General features: G+C 46.1%; 1 protein-coding gene across 1 annotated transcript in view; it reads right to left on the bottom strand.

The window, feature by feature from the left end:
- The window catches only part of map2k6 (mitogen-activated protein kinase kinase 6), a 125,270-nt gene that overhangs the window by 40,980 nt on the left and 62,004 nt on the right, over window positions 1–22,286 (bottom strand). The window contains exon 4 of the mRNA XM_038777424.1: window positions 18,885–18,998. Within this exon, the coding sequence (XP_038633352.1) occupies window positions 18,885–18,998 (114 nt within the window). The remainder of the gene's footprint in view (window positions 1–18,884; window positions 18,999–22,286) is intronic.

The raw sequence follows: 22,286 nt of genomic DNA, 5'->3' as shown, positions 1-22,286 counted from the left end.
TGGGAGGATTGGGGGGAGGTGGACTGTATGTGTTAATGGTAACTATGGGTGATTGCTGATTCCTTTTTGTCATTTGTTTATGTTAACATGTGGCCTAATGTCTGGGGTTTGGTGGGAGGATGGGATCGTTGTTATTGATATGGGGATTGACATTATATTCGTTACTGATTATTGTTTATTGTTGGGTGTTATTTTGGGCGAAAATGTGAAAAAGGAGAATAAAAAAATATTTTTTTAAAAAAAAAAGGAACCCTGGCATTGATTTTAGTGCCATGCAGATCCAGGCCAGCCAAGCAATCTAAAAAGGAATTCAAGACAGCTTCCTCGACATACACCCGTATAATGGCGAATTGTGTCCTTGCTTGAAGTCTCTTTTGGGCTTCATAGAATTTCATAGAATTTACAGAAGGAGGCCATTCAGCCCATCGAGTCTGCACCGGCCCTTACAAAGAGCATCCCACTCAAGCCCATGTATCTACCCTATCCCCGTAACCCAGTAACCCCCATTTAACCTTTTTGGACACTAAGGGCAATTTAGCATGGCCAATCCACCTAACCTGCACATCTTTGGACTGTGGGAGGAAACCGGAGCACCCGGAGGAAACACACACAGACACTGGGAGAACGTGCAGACTCCGCGCAGACAGTGACCCAGCAGGGAATCAAACCTGGGACCCTGGAGCCATGAAGCAACAGTGCTAACCGCTATGTTACCGTGCTGCCAAACAGTTATAACAAAGTCGCAATTTGTATTCAATCACTTCAAATCTATATTCAATGCCATGAGGAACAGTTATTTTTGAAGTGGTCGAATGGGACAAACTCAATAGATTAATTGCTCCTTTGCTAGTGTGTACAATCTTTAGGCCTGTGTGCTAGACTCATGAAGATGAAAGCTTCTCTTTAAACCTATACCATCTTACTGTGCAGAGTTAGGAACAATCACCGCCCTCTTTGAGCATGTTAACAATACTTACTATATTGCATAAATAGGTAACTCATGTTATCCTGTTTCTCTGCTCACAAGATAATTCACAGTCGGAAATCAAATAGCCATGCATCCGGTGGCGCAATGGTTAGCATTGCTGCCTCACGGTGCCGAGGTCCCAGGTTCGATCCCGGCTCTGGGTCACTGTGTGTGTGGAGTTTGCACATTCCCCCCGTGTCTGCGTGGGTTTCGTCCCTACAATCCAAAGATGTGCAGGGTAGGCGGATTGGCCACACTAAACTGCCCCTTAATTGGAATAAAATGAATTGGATACGCTAAATTTTTTTTTTAAAGTCATGCATCCTACCTTTATACTTATGTTGCCGATTCATTAACTCCTAGCAATCCTATTTCACTGTTAAGTAGCTTATAAAGTTTCATAATAATCTTAGTGAACTAGAAAATGTGTTTTCCTTGCTGTAATCTCTCTTTGTCCTCAGTGCTGGAAGCTGATTAACAGTAATCTTTATTCTGAAGGAGGTCGGTGGTGAGGGTCTGCCATCAAAGACATTGAGGAGGGTCAATAAGTCAGCAAACTTGGAGCAAGACAATGTTCACTTTTTCTGTGTACTTCCCGTCAATGAGGAAGCCTTTATAAGGGGTTTTACAAATACATTTTATGCCATTGCTCCAAATTGCACAGATGGAAACTTTCCTAACATTTCACCTGTGCCAAAATTATTTTAGGAGGCTATTTCAGATTTGTTTCATTCATTGGAACCTTGCGCTGGTTAAAATCCCTTAATACCTTCAAAGCAAGAAGAAGGCCCAAGGAAAGAGAATCAAAATAGGTCCAGGGTGGGTGGAATGTTGTGCACATTAGTTACTCATCTCCTGCAGCTCATTTTTGATCCCCTTTCGCGGTTGGGAGTTGAATGTCCCCCAATTTGGGGTATGGGGCAAAGGTGTGTAAATGATATTGATGTACAGATCAGCTATAATCTGCTTTAATGGTGGGATGGCACAAGGGTCTCAATGGTGTAACCCTCTTCGCATATTTTGTGCCTGTTCAGGAGATGGCCCAGTTATGAAAGGAGAATATGGGGTGAGAGAGAGGTCACATTGTCTAGTTGCGACTTGGTTGAATGGGAAAACCTTAATAGAACAATTGCTCTTTTGCTTATGTGTATATGATCCATTGCCCATGTGGTCATGAAGATCAAAGCTTCTCCTTCATTGCGCTAGGTACCAACACAGGGCTGAGGAAAGGCTCTTCAGGGTAAACTACAAGATAAAACTTGGTCATTTTAATATTCTTTTCCCTATAATCCAAAGCTATACTGCCTTACTGTGCCAAATTAGGAACAAACCAACTCCCTCAGCATATTAACAGTACTTCAAAATAACTCAAAAGTGATGTTATTCCCCTTTTTCTTGGCAATCAGACCACATTGTCCTACTCCCCTAATATTGCACAAATTAGCCCCCCAATCCAGTGTCAGCATTATTCCAAAATCCTAAATCATAACCCCTTTTTAAAAATGTTTACCCTTTATCCTTTGTTTTCTCTCCATAATTCAATGATCTAAACCTTGGAATGGTCTTGATTATCCCACTCGTAAGTTTTTCCATTATCAGAACATCTGTATTTTCTTAACAGCTCACCAGCGTAAGGCACCGTTCATTAAAAAGGCAGATAAGGAGACTGACACAAGGGGATGAGATTATTTTACCACAGTCTGCATCAGAACAGCATTTTATTTTTTTTAAATAATAATAATAATCACTTATTGTCACAAGCAGGCCTCAGTGAAGTTACTGCGAAAAGCCTCTAGTCTCCACATTCCGCCGCCTGTTCGGGGAGGCCGGTACAGGAATTGAACCCGCGCTGCTGGCCTTGTTCTGCATTACAAGCCAGCTGTTTAGCCCACTGTGGTAAATCAGCCCCTGATGGCTGGGCACAGGCTGTGACTCTAACCTACTGAAAAGCCAGCCTCCACAGCATAGGTCACTATTACACCAGCAAGCAACTGCACTCTTGTTACAATGACTCATAGAAACTGTGATGTGGAGATGCCGGCGTTGGACTGGGGTGAGCACAGTAAGAAGTCTTACAACACCAGGTTAAAGTCCAACAGGTTTGTTTCAAACACGAGCTTTCGGAGCACGGCTCCTTCTTCAGGTGAAGGACCTGAAGAAGGAGCCGTGCTCCGAAAGCTCGTGTTTGAAACAAACCTGTTGGACTTTAACCTGGTGTTGTAAGACTTCTTACTGTGCTCATAGAAACTGAACAGCTGTCTGAAATCCATGAATCAACTAAATTTCCAGAAAAGAAATCTGAACTCTCTATTCCAAACCTTCTTGTTTGTTGATATCTGGCGCGGGGGGGGGGGGGGGGGGGGGGGGGGGGGGGGGGGGGGGGGATCTTCCTTTTTCTGCCAATCCTTTCCCTTCACTTACCCCAATTACACAGAATACTCTTCATTCACCAACATTACATCAGCAAATACAACAGTCACTGTAAAGAAGTGTTTCAGAAGTAATGCGTGTGAAGCATTTTTAAGACATTTCTGAGATGCATTAAGATGTCAAATAGCAAGTCTTCTTCCTTTACCCCAGCAGAGTGTGCGTAAAGAGGTTGTATGGAGGAGTTAAAATCGAAGATTAGTATAAAAAGAACGAAAGCACATCACAATACTACATGTTTACGGATTCAGACCCACACATGATAAGTTGAACTAAACAGTTCATCAGACGCAGGTCAGGAAAAACATCAGTTTTAACATGGCACAAATGACATTATTGCCGCATAATATCAAATATCCATTCTTTAAGCTGGCCCGTGTCTTCATAAAAAGGTTCTCAGTATTCAATTAGCTTTGCCTTTTATAAACCAGGTTTAAATGTGCGTGTTAATTCTCAAGATCAGTAATGCGGCCACATGACCATGACAGTGACCAATACAATTTTACAAAAGAATGCGTAATAAATATAAGCAGTAAAAATACTAAGATTAGATCCAGGGGATAGAATTGAAGGAAGAATCTCTGCTGACCAGCTCAACCTGTCCCTGATCATTTCTCCAATAGTCGAGGGGAGGAAGACGAGAAAAGAGCATTTGGAGACCATCAGGGAGTCATTAGAAGCAGTCGACAAGAGATTCTTTTTCCTTCTATTCTCACACAGATCAGGAGTGAAGTCATTTGATCTGCATAAAATTAGCCGCAGACATGACAGAAAATGTGCATATTTTGCCTGCAGCGTCAGCCGTTTGTCTCTTTCACTTCAATCAAATCTTCGAATTTAAGACTTTACAGACACTCCGTTTTACATTCTCCTAATTCTTTGTATAATTAATAACAAGCTTTCGAAATATAGCAATCTCAAAGACCAGGCTAAAACACACAGGTGTTATTAGTAAAGAAGGGTAAGAACACACAAGGACAAGAATTCGCTTTTGTTTCGGAATTTAAATTCAGACCCAGAAGATCCACAAAGCTAAAGCTATCATCATGGCATAACGGTAGCGCAGGATTTTCCAGGTGGGCTTCAGGGCCCTGTCATCAGGGTCAAGTGGGGGGTCAGAAGCCCAAGTGGTATAGGGAGCAGTCACCCAGGTGTTATTTTCTAGGAATTGGTCAGAGGTCAGGTTCGCTATCCTCTGGGAACCTTCAATACTGAAGCTGAATTGGCTGCCTGTTCCTTCCAAGCAGGTACTCCCCCAGCACCCAGTCTCACCTCCAGATAAAAGGCCTGAGGGCAAGATGGAGTCAGCAAACAGGCACTCTGGCCAACGCACAAATTTATTCAAACGCCTACTTCAGACACACCACCACTGGGCCTAAACATTCAGCCCTTTAGTTGTAAAACCATGCACATGTGCCAAGTCCATTCTTTCATTCGGTTTAGTAGTAATGACATGGCCATTATGTAGCTATGACTGATGAATTCCTAGAGATGTGTAGATACCAATTTCCAGAGATGTATAAATACCATCGCAAAGAAAGAACACTACAAAAGGTCGTGAATGTGGCCCAATCCGTCAGACAAACCAGCCTCCCATCCATTGACTCTGTCTACAATTCCCGCTGTCTCGGAATGGCAGCCGGCAGAATTAAGGACCCCACGCACCCTGGACATACTCTCTTCCACCTTCTTCCATCAGGAAAAAGATACAAAAGTTTGAGGTCACGCACCAACCGACTCAGGAACAGCTTCTTTCCTGCTGCCATCAGACTTTTGAATGGACCTACCTCGTATTAAGTTGATCTTTTCTCTGCACCTTGCCATAACTGAAACATTATATTCTGCAGTCTCTCCTTCCTTCCCTATGTACGGTATGCATTGTTTGTACAGCGTGCAAGAAACAATGGGCGGAATTCTCCGCTCCCGGGAAAAATCGGGAGGGCCGTCGTGAACTTGGCCGAGTTTCACGACGGCCTCGGAGGGCGCTCCTCGCCCCCTATTCTCCCCTCCCGGCGGGGCTAGGAGCGGCGCTCTGTAAATCTCGGCCGCGGGGGCGTTGCGCCGAGAATGACACGGCCGGCGCGCCTAATGACGCCAGCCACGCATGCGCAGGTTGGCCGGTTCCAACCCACGCATGCACGGCTTACGTCATGACGCTGACGGCATGAACCCGCGCATGTGCGGTGGCCGTCTTTCCCCTCAGCCGCCCCGCAAGACGTGGCGGCTTGATCTTGCGGGGCGGTGGAGGGGAAATAGTGCGTCTGATTTGGACGCCGGCCCGACGATCGGTGGACACCGATCGTGGGCCTGTCCCCTCCCGAGCACAGTCCTGATGCTCTTTCCTTTCTAGGCCACCTACAAGCCCCAAACCGGCTTCTCACTCCCGTTTCACGACGGCAGCGACCAGGTGTGTTTGCCGCCGTCATGAAATGGCCGCGAACGGCAGGCCGCTCGGCCCATCCAGGTGGGAGAATCGCCGTTCGCTGTGAAAAACGGCAAGCGGCGATTCTTCCGAGCCGGGGGCGGGGGGATCGCGGGGGGCGCGAGGTGGGCGTGAATTTTGTCGGGGAGCCCTCCCGCGATTCTCCCACGCCGCTTGGGGAGCAGAGAATCTGTTAACATTTGCTGAAGATTTTTAAACAAAAACTCACATTGTTGAATTTTTATTGGATCCATCCCTTTAGAAAAATTGTTGCTGGTTTCCATTTTTTTTTTAAATGATGACAAATTTGGTAAAGGAATGGATTTCCTCCCAATACAAAATGAGACTAACATATCTCACAGAATTAGCCAATTGGCGATGTGGTGGACAGCTGCATTGTGCTCGTAAGCAACAAAATAATACAACCACAATTTAAAAAAACACAAAAGAAGGTGTTAGGGCAGATGATTAAAAGTTTGGTCAAAGAGGTAGTATTTTAAGGAGCAATTTAAAGGAGGATTAAGAGATAGAGGCGTTCAGGAGGGATTTTGAGAGTTGAAAGGCACGGCAGATGGCAGCCAACGATGAAGCAGAGAAAACCAGGGATGTGCAAGAAGCCGGAATTAGAGGAATGCAGTGCTATCGGAGGGTTGTACAACTGAAGGATGTCAAAAGGTAGGGAGGGGGGGGTGAGAATTTTAAAGGTTCAAGCATTGATGGACCGAATGCGTCAAGTGTTGACACATCAGGCAAAAACATTATAACATCCTCGTTCTTCTTCCTCATATACCAACTCGATGATGGGATGAGCAGACAGCTGGACTAACATTCTGGAAGAAGGTGACCAAAAGGCTGAACCCATTTTGTGAAAGGAACAAACTTAAGACGATTGCAGATTAAACATGAGATCAAAGCAATAAAAAGTACAGTCAAACCGGCTATCACACACGGTGTGTTGTAGGGTTAAAGCTTGCCCTGACGTCAAGGAACATCAGGAAAATCACCATGTCGCTTAATTTCCGCACAGACCAGCTATCTTAAATTAGAAACGTAGCGTTCAGCTTTTCACTTGTGGCAAACTAATCATTTTTTTGAATTACCTTTGCCAGCTATAAATAACTTTAATGAGCTGCCTCTTTTAAGACGAGTTTGGGTAACAGAATGTGAAAAATTAGTCTTGTGATCACAGCTAAAAGCACTAACATTTTACCAAAAGGATACAGAGATACAGAAAAGGGTAATAAAATGTGTCAGGAATGAAGTGCAAGTTAATAAACAACGACGAGAAAGAGAATTAACTTCCATACTGGAGAGAACAGTATTACATTCAGATTAACACCTAACATCACAGCAAATGCTGTACATCCTACACAATATGTATGTGTATTCCAACTGTTGCCAACGTGCGCAAAGGATCATTCACCGAATCAAATGGAGACAATGAGGCGTGCACAAAGTAAACACCGTTTCATTGACAAAGTACATAAGTGAATCTGAATTTCTCCTCATAACCGAAGAGTCTGTCTCAGTCGAACAAGCCAAGATCTCCGTTCATGGTGAAGGCACGATATAATCTATTGTATCCAGGTTGGCCAAGCCAACATCTTAAACTGTATTCTGCTGCAATTAAACTTTCCTGTTTCAATAACAAACGAGGCAAATGAGGCAATGACAAGTTGTCGGGAAAGTGATATGGAGGCACAGCAAGGCAGCTATTTAGGTAATTATATCCAGAGTGTAACACAAAGGGACAGGGTGGACAAACATTTTTTAAAAACATCAAATAGGAGAAAAAAAAGGTAAAGAGGCAAAAATAATAGTTCTTTACTTAAATGCATGTAGTATTCAGCACAAAATAAACGAATTAATGCTACAAATTGAAAGTAATGGGTATGATCATGTTTTAGGAAAACAAAGGTCATTTAAGGGATTTATATTTGTATTGGTAAACATTAGAAATAAGGTATAGTTTTAAGTGGGTTTAATTTAATATGTTTGTGTAAGGAAGGGCAAAACCTATAGTTAGGTTCATGCTGGATAAAGTTATTTGTATGCGTGCGGATTGGTTCAGTTCCACTGTGCTTCTATTGTCCTTAGAGAGGGTTGCAGCGTGAGGAGTGAATTGAGGCTGGCAGAAGTAGCAGTGGTTGCTCAACACCTCAATACCTTTTACGGTAGAAAAGCTTTTGAAGTTAGTTTTTAACTGAATTTGTTTGCAGTTCAAGATAGGACTGGGGTGTGAATATCTCTCAACTCTGTCAGAGGAGAACAGAACAAGGGAGCTCCAAAGAGATAGACTTCCCAAAGTAGCGAGATACAGCCCAGATAACGTGGGAGTTGGGATAGAAAGAACATCTTAAGGAGACTGAAATTAATAGAATAGAGACCAAGGTATCATTCAGGAAAATTCAAGAAGAAAGCAGGCAAAGTGTTATGTGTGAAGATTGCAGTAACCAGATTTAAAGTGGGTAAGCAAACTTCAGAGGTAAAACAAAAGTTTAATGCCATTTTCATAGAGTCTGGGAATCAATAGTTAAAGCAATAGTGAAGCAACAGTCTTGACAACAGTCAAGAGAAAAATCTGGAAGGGGGAGTTGAAAATCCTGAATACTGGTTTTGTTGTTAAATGTGGAGCAGAAGTTTTGGGTTAAACGAGTAATTTGGAAAATCTTGACTGGATTTTGGAATACCATCTGCTGATGGAAAGCGGTGTTGCGAAAGAATATTTTGAAGCCTGTTTTCTGGGAGTGAAATTGGAAATTCTCATGGGGCAATCAGGTGGGAGAATTTTGAGGAGAAATCCACAGACATTCACTTGGGCTCAGAGTGGAAAGTATTTCATCTGTGTGCTTGAAGGGATTTGTGTTAATGAGATTATCGTAGTTTAAGATGTACTTCATAATCCCTGTTAATCTTAAAAGATGTGCATATTAGTTAAGATAAAATAAGGGAGTATTGTATCATACATTGTCCATGGCATCAAGCAATGGAGAATCCACCCCATGGTTACAAGGAGATCAAAGCTGGAAACTAAATATTTTGGGGTATGTGGCTTTTCGTAAGGACCAGGTAGAAGGGAGAGAGTGGTGGGGTAACTTTGTTAGAACAAGGTAGAATAAATACAATAGCAAGAAATGAACTTGGAACAGAAGATATACAATCCATATTGGCACAATCCATATTGGTGGTGTAAGAAAGAACAGGGGGAGGAAGACACATTTGGGAGTAGTCTGTAGTCTATACCCTAACTGTAGCTATACTGTATGATGTAGAATACATCAGGAGAGAAATTAAGGACATGTAAAATGGGAGTACATTAAGCATGGGTGACTTTAATTTTCATGTGGATTGGGAAAATCAAATTGGCGGCGGTAGCCATGAGGAAGAATTCATGAGAGTGGATTCGGGACAATTTCTGAGAACAAGATGTTGTGGATCCAAACAGAGAATAGGCTATTTTGGACCTGGTAGTATGTAATGAGGGAGATTTGATAAACAATCTCATGGTAAAAGATCCCTTAGGAAACAGTGATCATAACATGGTAGATGTAATGAGGGAGATTTGATAAACAATCTCATGGTAAAAGATCCCTTAGGAAACAGTGATCATAACATGGTAGAATTTAGCATTCAGTTTGAGTGTGAGAAACATTGGTCAGAAACAACTGTGCTACACATAAGTAAGGGTAATTATAAAGGAATGAAAGTAGATTTGGCTGGAGAGGATTGGGAAGAGGATTTTAGCAGAAATGACGGTTGATCAGCAATGGCAGATGTTTATGAAAATAGTTTCATGACTCATAACAAAGATATATCCCAACGAGGAGAAATGGCAGAGGAGTTAAATAAATTCTCTGCATCAGTCTACACTAAAGAACACACTAATAATTTTCCAAAAATTAGAATCAAGGGCAAAAGCAGGGGAGGAATAAAATACATTAACTATCACTAGAAAAAAAGTACTAGGGAAACTACTGGGGCTAAGGGCCAATAAATCCCATGGACCTGATAGATTGCATCCTAGGATATTAAAGGAAGTAGATAGGGAGATAGCGGAAACACTGGTAGTAATCTTCCAAGAATCCTTAAATTCTGAAAAAGTCCCAAAGAATTGGAAAACTGCCAACATAACACCGTTACTCAAAGAGCAAAAGAAACAAAATAAGGTAACTATAGGCCAGTTAACTTGACATCTGTCATTGGAAAAATGCTAGAGTATTATAAAGGATGCAATAGCAGAGCATTTAGGAATAAAAGTAAAGTTAGCACGGCTTGACGCAGGGGAAATCATGCCTGACAAATGCATTATAATTCTTTGAAGTGGTAATGAGCAGGATAGATAAAGGAGAACCAGTAGATATAATATACTTGGATTTCCAGAAGTGTCAAAAAGGTACCGCACAAAAGGCTACATAATAAGATAGGAGCCCATGTTGTTGGGGTAGTATATTAGCATGGATAGAGGAGTGACCAAGACAGAGGAAAAGAGGGGCATTTTCAGGATAACAACCTGTAACTAGTGAAGTTCCACAGGGATCAGTGCTGGGGTCACGATTGTTAACAATTATAGTCTATTAATGAGGGAAATGAATCTATGATTCCCAAGTTTGCGGATGGCACTAAAGTAAGTGACAAGGCAAGTGGTGAGGGTGAATCAAAGGCTAGGATTCTCCCACAACCGGCGGGTGGGCCGTACCGGCGCCAAAGAGTGGCGTGAACCACTGATGTCCTGATAATTCCAGATGTTATTCCCCTCCCAGTCGCAACTACGCTTCTCCCTGGACACCCGTAGAATTTTCTCTTTCTCCACAAATTTATGGAGTCTCACGATCATCGCCCACGGCGGCTCCCCAGCTCTAGGCTTTTGCCTCAGAGACCTATGCGTTCGGTCAGTCCCGCCAGCATCCTCGAGACATACCTCGTGGCACTCACACGTTCCACTCCTTCAGGCAGCCCCACTATTCGCAGGTTCTGTCTTCTCGAGGCATTCTCCTGCTCCTCCACCCTTGCCCTCCATGTTTTACAGAGGTCTCCTCAGAGCCCCACCTCCGCCTCCAGAGCCACCACACGATCGCTGTGGTCCGAGATCACTTCTTCAGTCTCCCGAATCTGTGACCACTGCACCTCCAAACACCTCTCCAGCCACTCCAAAGTACTGTTCAGGGGTGCCACAGCTCCTGCAATGGCCTTTGCATGATCCTCATGCATTTCTTTCCTCTATTTATGGAATTCCTCCTTGATAAAAGTCATCAGTTCCCGTATGTGGGGCCTTACAGCTTGCCCCTCCCCCGCCTGCATGCTGGAAGAGACTGTCTGTGAAGCACAAGACTGTTTCAACTTTCCAGCCAAACCTCTCACTGTTTTCTGCCGGGTCTGGCGATCAGAAGACATTTCATTCCAGGGGTAAACTACTCCTCGAACATTCACCTACGCCTTTTCATCAAAATTCCACCCGGATCTGGGTAAAAAGAGTCCTTTTCTGTGACTTTGAACATGAACAGCCCGTTATGTGACCAATCACTCCTGGGTCACAAGCGGAAGTCCGGGCCGCACAGAATTGCAGAATCCTCCACACTTCCGGGGGCTAGTCCGGCGCTGGAGTAGTTAGCGCCGCGCCAACCGGCGCCGAAGGGCCTCCGCCAGCCGGCGTAAGGTGGCGCATGCGTGGGAGCGCCAGCGTGTTGTTCTGGCGCATGCGCCGAACCACTGGCGTGATCCCTGCGCAGGGGGTTTCCTCTCCGCGCTGGCCATGGCAGAGTTTTACAGAGGCCGGCGCAGAGGGAAAGAGTGCCCCCACGGCACAGGCCTGCCCGCAGATCGGTGGGCCCCGATCGCGGGCCAGACCACCGTGGCCCACCCCAGGGCCGGATCCCGCCCCCCCCCCCCCACACACACACACCCCGAGGACTCCGCAGGCCGCCCTCAGAACCAGGTCCCGCCGGTATGGACCTTGTGTATTTCACGCCAGTGGGACCGGCCAAAAACGGGCAGCCACTCGGCCCATCGGGGCCCAGAGAATCGCCGGAGGGGGTGGGGGGGGGGGCACTGCCAACGGCCCCCGACCCGCGCGACTTGATCCCCAGCCCCGGCAAAAAACCGGCGCCGGAGAATTTGGCAGCCGGCGTCGGAGCGGGATTCACACCACCCCCCGGCGATTCTCCGACCCAACAGGGGGTCGGAGATTCCCGCCCAAAGAGTCTACGGAGGGATATGAACAGGTTAAGTGAGTGGGCAAAAACTTGGCAGATGGCATATAGTGTCAGAAAATGTGAAATTATGCACTTTGGTAGGAAGAATAAAGGAGCTGAATATTACCTAAATGGAGAAAGACTGTAGAAAGCTGCAGCACAGAGGGATTTGAGGATCCTCGTGCATAAATCACAAAAATCGAGCATGCAATATTTAGTAATCGGGAAAATAAATGGAATGTGGCCATTATTTCAAAGGGAATGGAGTATAAAAATGGAGAAGTCTTGTTAAAACGATACAAGGCACTAGTTAGGCCATACCTGGAATTCTATGAACAGTTTTGATCCCAGCAAAGATATACTGGCACTGGAGGCCTTCCAGAGAAAGTCCACGACGTTGATCCCGGGTATGGAGGGACTTTCTTATAAGGAAAGTTTGAATAGGTTGGGCCTGTACTCATTGGAGTTTAGAAGAATGAGAGGCGACCTTATTGAGACATATAGGATTTACAGTGGGTTTGACAGGGTAGGAGCTGAGAGGTTGGGTGGGATTCTCCCGTACTCAGCGGGGTGGGGCTCCCGGCAGGACGGAGTGGCGTGAACCACTCCGGCGTCAGCCCACCCTAAAGGTGCGGAATCCTCCGCACCTTCAGGGGCTAGGCCGGCGCCGGAGTGGTTTGTGCCCCGTCAGCTGGCGTGGAAGGCCTTTGGCGCCACGCCAGCCGGGGCCGAAGGGACTCGGCCGGCCGGCGCGAGTCCGCGCATGCGCGGGAGCATCAGCGGCTGCTGACGTCATCCCCACGCATGCGCAAGGGGGGGGGGTTCACCTACGCGTCGGCCATCGTGGAGGCTGACACGGCCGTAGTGTAGGAAAAGAGTGCCCCCACGGCACAGGCCCCCCCGCGGATCAGTGGGCCCCGATCGCGGGGGGTCGGAGAATCCCGCCAGTTGTTTCCCCTTGTGGGACAGTCTAGAACCAGAGAGTATAATCTCAGAGTAAGGGGTCACCCATTTAAGACCGAGATGAGGAGGAATTTCTTTACTCAGTGGATAGTGAATCTGTGGAATTCTTTACCGCAGAGAGCTGCAGTGGCTGAATCGTTAAATATGTTCAAGGCTGAGATAAACAGATTTTTAATCAGTAAGGGAATCAAGGGTTATGGGGATACGGTGGGAAAGTGAAGTTGAGCATTATCATATCAGATCAGTCATAATCTCATTGAGTGGTGGAGCTCGATGGGCTGAATGGCCTGTTTCTGCTCCGATATCATATGGTCTTTTCCTCCCCATTATTTTTGTATCTTCCCAGGAAGTGCAAAACAGATTATTTATTGCATTAATGTTCCTGACAGAATGCTTGAGAGATGTTGCAGTTGCTGAGAAACTATTTATCTCGCCAACTGGTGGGCCGGAACCTTCCACCCAAGCCAGCAGTGGGTGGGCGGGTGCACTACATTTGGCTGGAGTCAAAAAATCTGTTTCCCGACAGCAGGAAAATTGTTGGATTTTTATTCTCCTGACTTTCAAGGCAATGTCGGGAACCCCGTTCCCATACATTAGCATCTCATGTATGCTCATTCAAGGGCCACCTCGCCAGAATTAAGTTTTGCCCTTCAAATTATGTTCCCAGCCAGCGGGAATTTAGAATATTCAGTTTTACAACTACGTATAAGTTTTTTTTTGTTCGTTCATGGGACGTGGGCATCGCAGGCTGTGCCAGCATTTATTGCCCATCCCTAATTGCCCTTGAGGGAGCAGTTAAGAGTCACCCACATTGCTGTAGGTCTAGAGTCACATGTAGGCCAGACCTGGGACTTGTTTTACATTACAAGCCAGCTGTCTTAGCCCACTGCGCTAAACCAGCTCATTAGTGAACCAAATGGGTTTTTACAACAATCGGCAATGTTTCATGGTCATCATTAGACTTTTGGTCCCAGACTTTTTTTTAAATTGAATTCAAATTTCACCATCTGCAGTGGCGGGATTTGAACCTGGGTCCCCAGAGCATTACTCTGGGTCTCTGGTTTACTAGTCCAGTGACAATACCACTATGCCACCGTCTCCCCTCGGATTGGATTCCACCTGGCGAGTTTCACCTGTTCCACAAATTTGAGGTTACTGCTGCTGGTTTCGCCTTCTTGGGGACATTGCATATTTTCACTTATTTAGAGTTCCAATAGAAAAAGCTGCGTCGAGACGGACACAGGAGGCAGGCTAAATGGGGAAGGATGGGTGCGGAGAGTGTTGGGTTGGGGGGGGGGGGGGGGGATTGGTGGAAGTATCCAGGGAAGGAACGGTGAATTTATTGCTGGCGGTAGGTTGGAGAATAGTCGCGATCAGAAGAGGGAATGGGATGCAATAGGGTGAGAGATTGGGACATGAAGGTCTCACGGCAGGGGGGGGGGGGGCACGGAGGCGGACAAGACAGATGGCGCAGATAACTAGAGGGGCTGGCATCAGTGTGGGCATGAGGACAGTAAAGGATGTCGGCTCTTTGGGGGGGGGGGGGGGGGGGGGGGCATGTGGAGGTGGATCACGATAGGGTCCAGGGCAATGAGGAGTTACAAGGGTGACAGAGGGGAGAGGAATAGTGATAGTGGGTGGGTCAAGTGTGACAGGGGAAGTTGGTGGGTGATAGGGGGAAGGTTGCAGGTTCTAGTCTGAGTCTGGAAGGTGATACGCATTTTCCCAAACTGACCTTGATCACGCAGTTTCCAGCCACCTCATTTTTAGGTATGCCCAATGTTGCCAGTGGCACTCTTCATTAAACCAGGGTTGATCCTCTGGTTTAGTGGTGATGGTGGAGTGGGGGCCATGAGGTGACAGATTGTAGTTGAATACAGTTCTGCTACTGCTGATGGCCCACAGCATCTCAAGGATGCCAAGTCTTGGGATGCTAGATCTGTTCGAAGTCTATCCCATTTAGTGGGGTGAGTAATGCCACACAACACGACGGAGGGTATCCTCAAGGTGAAGACATGTGCACATGGCTCGCATCACCCTGGTCAAAGAGCAGTGTCTCCATATGTAGCTATCTATGAACGGGAGGAACATTCATCTCTAGTCCTACAGGTTGTCCTTCAGCTGAACGGTGTTGGGTGGGGATGCTATGTCTAGATCAGGGGTGGGCAAACTACGGCCCGCGGGCCGCATGGGGCCCGACAAAGGTTTTTATGTGGCCCGCCAATGAGGTGCCCAGAATCATAACCGGCATTTTTGAAAAGCCGCCGGGGAAAAGCCGCTGAAGTAAATGCGCTTATTCAATAAGCGCGGCTTTTCAAAAATGCCGGTTATGATTCCGGGCACCTCATTGGCGGGCCGCATAAAAACGCGCGTAGTAGGGTGGATGAGTGGGGCTGTCTCATTGGTCGGTTTAGTTGGGTGTGCGACCAATAGGAGTCCAGGTTACAAACAATAAGCCTTATTATTGTTTGTAACCTGGACTCCTATTGGTCGCACACCCAACTAAACAGACCAATAAGGCAGCCCCTCATCCACCCCACTACGCGCGTTTTTATCGTTGACTCGGCCGGGCTGTGCTTCTGTCAGTGTTAAGGATCAGCACAAGCAACTTGACACCGGATTTCAACAAACTGGTAAATGACTGCAGTCAGATGCATCATTCTCATTGACATTGTTCTGTTACTTACTGAGTTACTTTGTTTTTCAAATAAATGTGCTTTTTTTTCTTTAAAGACCTTTTATTTTGGCTATTTAAAATATTAATTATTTTACTTAATATGCTATGCGGCCCTTTAAAATTGTGAATTTCTGAATGTGGCCCTTGCACGGAAAAGTTTGCCCACCCCTGGTCTAGATGGAGACCAAGCAAAGGGTTTAGCAGTGGCCTGCTGGCTTTGAGATAGAGGGAAAACTGTAAAGAATATGCTCACTAAATGTATCACTTCCACTTGTTCAGAGGTCCACCAAGGCTTCGACAATGTAGGCTATGGTAGCCCTGCCTCAGTAACGGCTCTCATCCAAATGAGGAAAAAGAGGTTCCGTCGCAGATTGACAAAGGACCATATGGAGCACAGAGCAGAAAGAGGCAGCGGGCCTCAAAATGGTCAAGATACTGGCGAACATGGATCACTGCAGTAGTGAAAATTGGTTCAACCATGGATATATTACTGGCTGTGTTCTTATCTAGAGATGAGCAAAGTGTAATGCCGGAGGAGCTTCGTATGTCCCAGAATGTGGTCGCTCACGTCTTCCAGCTTCTCTAGTGCAAGCTGAAGCTGCAAGGACTCTGTGGAACTCCTCGTTTGCACTGACTGAATGCTGTCCGGGTGCTGTTTCAATAGGCGTCAGAACCTTAGGCCCAAGATGTAATGGAATGGTTGGTGACCTCCTGCCTGACTCCCTACCAGGTCCGTCATTCTCCGCAAGGATGCACAATTAACAAGCAGATACAGACAATTGTACCCGTTCAGCTGTCCCACCAACCTTCCTGCCCGCCACCGGACTTGGACTCCAGAAAGGAAGATTCAACAATCGTGTAATTTAAAATGACCCACCTGGACATTGCATCCAGGGGTGCAGGAGTCCTCAAACCTTGCAGGAGCGAGTGAGCCATCTGCTCGCACTTCCCAAAATAATTTGAATCATTTTCATGAGCTTCAGGTGCTTGTGCGTAATAGGATTTAGAGTAAAACGCATCAGCTTGGCTCAGTCGCAGTCTCCGATCCAAGTTAGAATCATGTTTGTTCAAGCTTCTCAATGGATATGAACAACAATCTTGGCATTTTTGGAAGTGTGGTCTTCCAGCTGTGATTCTGAAACCAAGGCTGCCAGTTCAGGCAGATGTAAAAGATCCCACGGCACTGCTCAAAGAGTAAGAAGATCTCCTGGTCAGCAGTGCTCCCTCTATCAACGCCACCAAGTACAGATTATTATCAATTTAGTGGAAACCCGTCATGGCTGAATTGGTGGAATGGCACGGTGGCGCAGTGGTTAGCACTGCTGCCCCACGGTTCAGAGGATCCGGGTTCGATTCCGGCCCTGGGTCACTGTCTGTGTGGAGTTTGCACATTCTCCCCGTGTCTGTGTGGGTCTCACCCCCACAACACAAAGATGCGCAGTATAGGTCGATTGGCCACGCTAAATTGCCCATAATTGGAAAAAAATAATTGGGTACTCTTTTTTTTTTAAATGTCTGAATTGCAGCCTCACTGTCAAATGAAGGGCGACAGGTGGGTTTCGGAAGCTGAAGGGCCAAGATGAAGCCCTGCAGCTGGGCAGCAGCACTAGGATGCACTGACAGGTAAGTGACAGAGAGGGCTCCTCATCCTCTCTCTCTCCAACCTTATTCAAAGGTTAGGTCACAAATAGATACAGCAACCTGGCCATCATTGTGGTGGGGAATGGAGCCATTCACAGAGTAGTCTCTGGCTGCTGCTGCACTCTGGCAGAAAACTTTGTTATATTACACTTTGATGTAATATGTCATTATTCTTTGTTTTGAGATCCAGAATGGTTTGATGACTGGATGACAAAGAAACCAGCAATCTTAAGATTGAAGCAAAACAAATTTTTTGAATAACAATTAAATTAAATAGAGTTTGCTCACTCTACAGAGCTATAACTATTAATACAGTCATCTATAATCTAATATTAACTAATGATGTACTCGTGCTACTTCTTTCTCTAACCTAAACTATTCCTAGAGCTGTGATCAATTCCTCTCCTCTGCTAACACTGAACTACCCAAGATTCGAGCAGAGATGTCAGAGGTCGGTTCTTTACACAGGGAGTGGTGGGTGTATGGAATGCACTGCCAGCAGAGGTGGCGGAGTCAGAGTCATTCGGGGCATTTAAGTGACTCTTGGACAGGCACATGGATAGCAGTAAATTGAAGGGGTGTAGGTTAGGTTGATCTTAGATTAGGATAAGTGGTCAGCACATTGTGGGCCAAAGGGCCTGTACTGCGCTGTACTGTGCAATGTTCTATGATTCAGTCCAAAGATGTGTGGGTTAGGTGGATTGGCCATGCTAAATTGCCCGTAGTGTAAGGTTAATGGGGGGATTGTTGGGTTACGGGTATACGGGTTACGTGGGTTTAAAGTAGGGTGATCATTGTTCGGCACAACATCGAGGGCCGAAGGGCCTGTTCTGTGCTGTACTGTTCTATGTTCTATTCCCTGAGATCTGATATTTATACTAGCAACTGGTGGTGGTGTTTGAATTACACAGATGTAGTAATTAGCCCTTCAGTGGTATACCTATATACATATCATTACAAACCTAAGCCAGTAGACCTATCTGGAGCGCTAGTCCCCCCCACATTCTCCCACCGGGAGTTTGCCTCCAGTCAGCTGTACTTTCCCCCGCCGCTTGTGGGACTGAAGGTCAACTCGGAAATTCCAGTCAGCTTCATTCGACAGGCATTGTGTGGCCATTAATTAACTGAATTGAATACCTGCCGCTTGCAGGTGACTAGCTATGCTGCTCCAACCTTTGGGAAAATTGCCCAGAGTGGGATAAAGCCAGGGAACCAGCAGACTGGCCAGCGTACTATTTTTAGCATCTGCCTGACTCCATTCCCAGTCAAACGGGGCTCAGAATCCTGTCCTTGGTGTCGTATGTCTAGACTCTGGGTGTCCATATCTCAGACGTCTAGAACACAGCCAGTGGCACAGACTGCTTAAACAGCAACGCACGGAAGGTGCCGCTCTCTCTTTCTCTCTCTCTCTCTCTCTCAGAGAGAGAGAGAGAGAGAGAGGACAGGGGAAACCTGGCCAAATTAAAGTGCCTTTATAGGTACTGTTCCTGAGACATAGATTAACCTGTTACGCACTGGTCAACATTGCAGCAGCCGCCTCCCTTCCCCCCCCCCCCGAGTGAACCAGAGACTAGCCTCAATTCAGAGAGCTGGCCTTACCTTTACAGCCATGAGTGTACCACTAGGTGTGTGACGCATCTTCTCCACAACCCCGTACGCACCGCGTCCCAGTTCCGATAGTGGCTCCAGGTCATCAGCTTTCACTTCAAAATTCTACAAAAACAAAGATCCGGGTTAATGGTCTCCGATAAATGGGCCAACAGGTTAGAAATAAAAAGCACACACTGTAGTAGAGGACTCGATTGTCAACAAGAACATTGTATCCCTGTTCTTGTATCCCACAGTACTGCCAGCTAGTTATTCCGACAGGTAGAATCGCACGCAAGAGATGCCAATGAATTCACAGAAGGTAATGCACCATGGGGGGGGGGGGGGGGTGTACATCTCCAGCCGATCAGAGAGGAGAGGAGCATTATTATACACCGGTATTATTACGCTGCTGAATGGAAACTGATGTACAACATGGTGGCAACAAAGTGCTTGGTGCAAACAGGGCTCCTTGTTTATTAACATCTAGAGACAGAGACGTGCTGTATTCACTATTGCTGAAAATTTTCCAAAATCTACGTGGGAGACAATAGGTAATCAAAATCAAAGAATTTTGAGAAAATATTTTGAGTAAAATAATCTTAACTTTCAAAAAAAGTTAAGACTTTCCGGCTGATCCGTGTCAGCAATAAACCACCACAGCAATAAAATAACAATGTCAGAACATTACACAGGTGGTGTGTTGCCCGAGGTTCTGACAGTGGATGCGGTCACAATGGTAATCAGACCAAGTCAGATGATTTGTCAAGTGCTTTATCAGGACATAGTGTGGTGAATGGATCATACCAATAACCCACCAGTGTATTTGTATCTGTGCGGTTGCCCTTGTATTTGTATCTGTGTTATGCTGTTGCCCTTGTGGGCTTCTGCTATGGGCCATTGTATGGCATTATCCATAGGGGAACACGTTGGGGCATGTATGGGCTCTGCCCATGGCTCCTCCCCTTGAAGGGAGGTATAAAGAGCAGTCGACCTGCAGGCCGTTCTCAGTACTGGTTCAGTTGCAGGCAGGCACTGTTCTAAGTTGATTAAAGCCACGTTTTACTTCTACTCATGTCTCGAGTGAATTGATGGTCACATCACATAGGTTTTATATCCAGCAATCCACAATATATTATTACGCTGCTACAGTGAACAGGTTCGTTTTCGAGGTCAGAAGTGTTAATTGCTGTGAAGTACAACAGTCAGTAAGTTTAGAATTAAATTGACTATCAGGCAGTAGATCAGAGGAATTAATTTTTTAAGACGCTACAGGGATGAAGAGATGGCCAAGATGGGGTCTTTGGATGAAGCACTGTTTAAGTCTCCATTTAGTATAAGATGCTATTTTGGTACAAGAGTTGAAATCCTCGCCCGGAATGGCCATTGCGACAATCATTAAAGGACTGAGTGGCTGTTGGCTCACATGAAAGAGACTGCACGGTACTTTAGTGGCTCGCACCCCAATCAATACGCTTTTCCAGCAGTAAAAATGGTATTGATGATGTCAATTGTAAACGCGGCTCAAAGCCACCACTGACATCAGTACTCAACAATTCATGGCCATTGCTGCTGGGTCTGTGCAGAGGACCTGTGGAGACTAGAACATTGAGCCTGATTTTAACTCACTCAACCTCCATTCACTTAAAGAGTTAAAATCGAGCCCTTGGTCATAAACCTCACCAGCAGCAACATTTATTCTGGAAATTCTCTTGAGGATTTCACCGAAATGGAATAAGCATCGCACAACAGTAACAGAGGAATCAGTAAAAACGCTGCAGATCAGTCAGCGTCTTTCAGGAGAGAAACAGAGATGACGTTTCGAGGCATGAACTGAAAGGAGGGAGAATGTTAGAGCAAAGGAAACTGCAAAAAAAGTAGCAACTTTAAGAGCAAACAACTGATAACCAGGTGTGAGGGGGGTGGAGGGGCTGTTTGCATTGAGGCAATACATTTATGGAATTTTTTTTTAAGGGGGGGGGTTTAAGATGGAGAAAGGTCGAGGGCAGCACGGTGACGCAGTGGTTAGCACTGGGGCTGCAGCGCTGAGGACCTGGGTTCGAATTCCGACCCTGGGTCACTGCCCGTGTAGCGTTTGCACATTCTCCCAGTGTCTGCGTGGGTTCCGCACCCACAACCCAAAGATGTGCAGGTTAGGTGGATTGGCCACGCCAAATTGCCCCTTAATTGAAAAAAAAAAAATAATTGGGTACTCTGAATTTTAAAAAAAAGATGGAGGAAGGTCAAAATCTAAAGTTACCAAAGGCCTGCAATGTGCCCAATCGGAAGAGGAGATGCTGCTTTTCCAATCTGCGCCAGGTTTCACTGGAGCATTACAGCAGGCCGAGGATGGACAGTTGGGCACGAGTGTAAGGTGCTGAGTTAAAATGGCAAGCAACAGGAAGGTTGGGGTCAAGCTTGCGGACTGAGCGAAGGTGTTCCACAAAGTGATCGCCCAGTCTGCGTTTTAGTCTCCCCTATGTAGAGAAGGCCGCATTGGGAGAAGCAAATACAACAAACCAAACTGAAGGAGCCATCTCCAGCTTATTCTGTTCTTTTCTCAGATTCCAGCGTCCGCGGTATTTTGCTTATTTAAGGATTGCGCAACTCCACCTTTCAGGAACGACCAAGAGAAAGAGAGTGCTTGGTCACAGGCATCTGGATGGGAGTCCACCTTGGTATGCAGGATGAATGGGATGAAGGCATGAGGGCAGGGAGAGCAGCACCATCTACTGGAGGAATGAGGGACAGGAGAGAGAGATGGGACTCCTCCCCTGTGAGAACAGGAATTCCTCCTCCCTGAGGATTACTAAACAACTGTAATTAAAATAATTCCCACACTCAACTTCAGTTGCTGCTTTCTACATACGACAGAATTAAATCATACTTTAAGAATCACTGCGAAGGTGATGATGAAGACATCTTTCATATTCAGGGACTGGCATTTACTTTAAGCATCAGCTGTACACCAAACAGTTTCTGGTTGCCTTTAAGCTCTGTCCGTTTTAGTATCGGACTATGGATTCTCTCCACATTGTATTTATATACTGCTGCTGCCCCCTAGAGGTCACTCATTTTCAACTAAAGAGGATCATTAAAGGCAATTATCACATGATGGCACTGACAGCATCTTGCCCTATATGTGTGCGACTGTGTGTGTCTATGCGTGTGGCTGTATGTGTCTGAGTGAACGGTGCATTTTGCTGCAGGTTTCTCCATTTCTCTCCCAAAGTCATTCACTTTTGCTGATATCTGGGGCGGGATTCTCCGCCGGCGTGATTCTCCGTTTTGCCGGCGCCCGGGGGTTTCCCGACGGCGTAGGGCTGCCCCACAATGGAAAACCCCATTGACCGGCCGGCGTAACGGAGAATCCTGCCGGCGGGTCGAGGCTGAAAAGTGGCGTGGCGGAGAATC

The sequence above is a fragment of the Scyliorhinus canicula genome, chromosome 18 (assembly GCF_902713615.1).
Source record: "Scyliorhinus canicula chromosome 18, sScyCan1.1, whole genome shotgun sequence".
NCBI classification, from domain to species: Eukaryota; Metazoa; Chordata; class Chondrichthyes; order Carcharhiniformes; family Scyliorhinidae; genus Scyliorhinus; species Scyliorhinus canicula.
The sequence above is the reverse complement of the archived record's forward strand: the minus strand, read 5'-3'. Positions and strand labels throughout refer to the sequence as shown.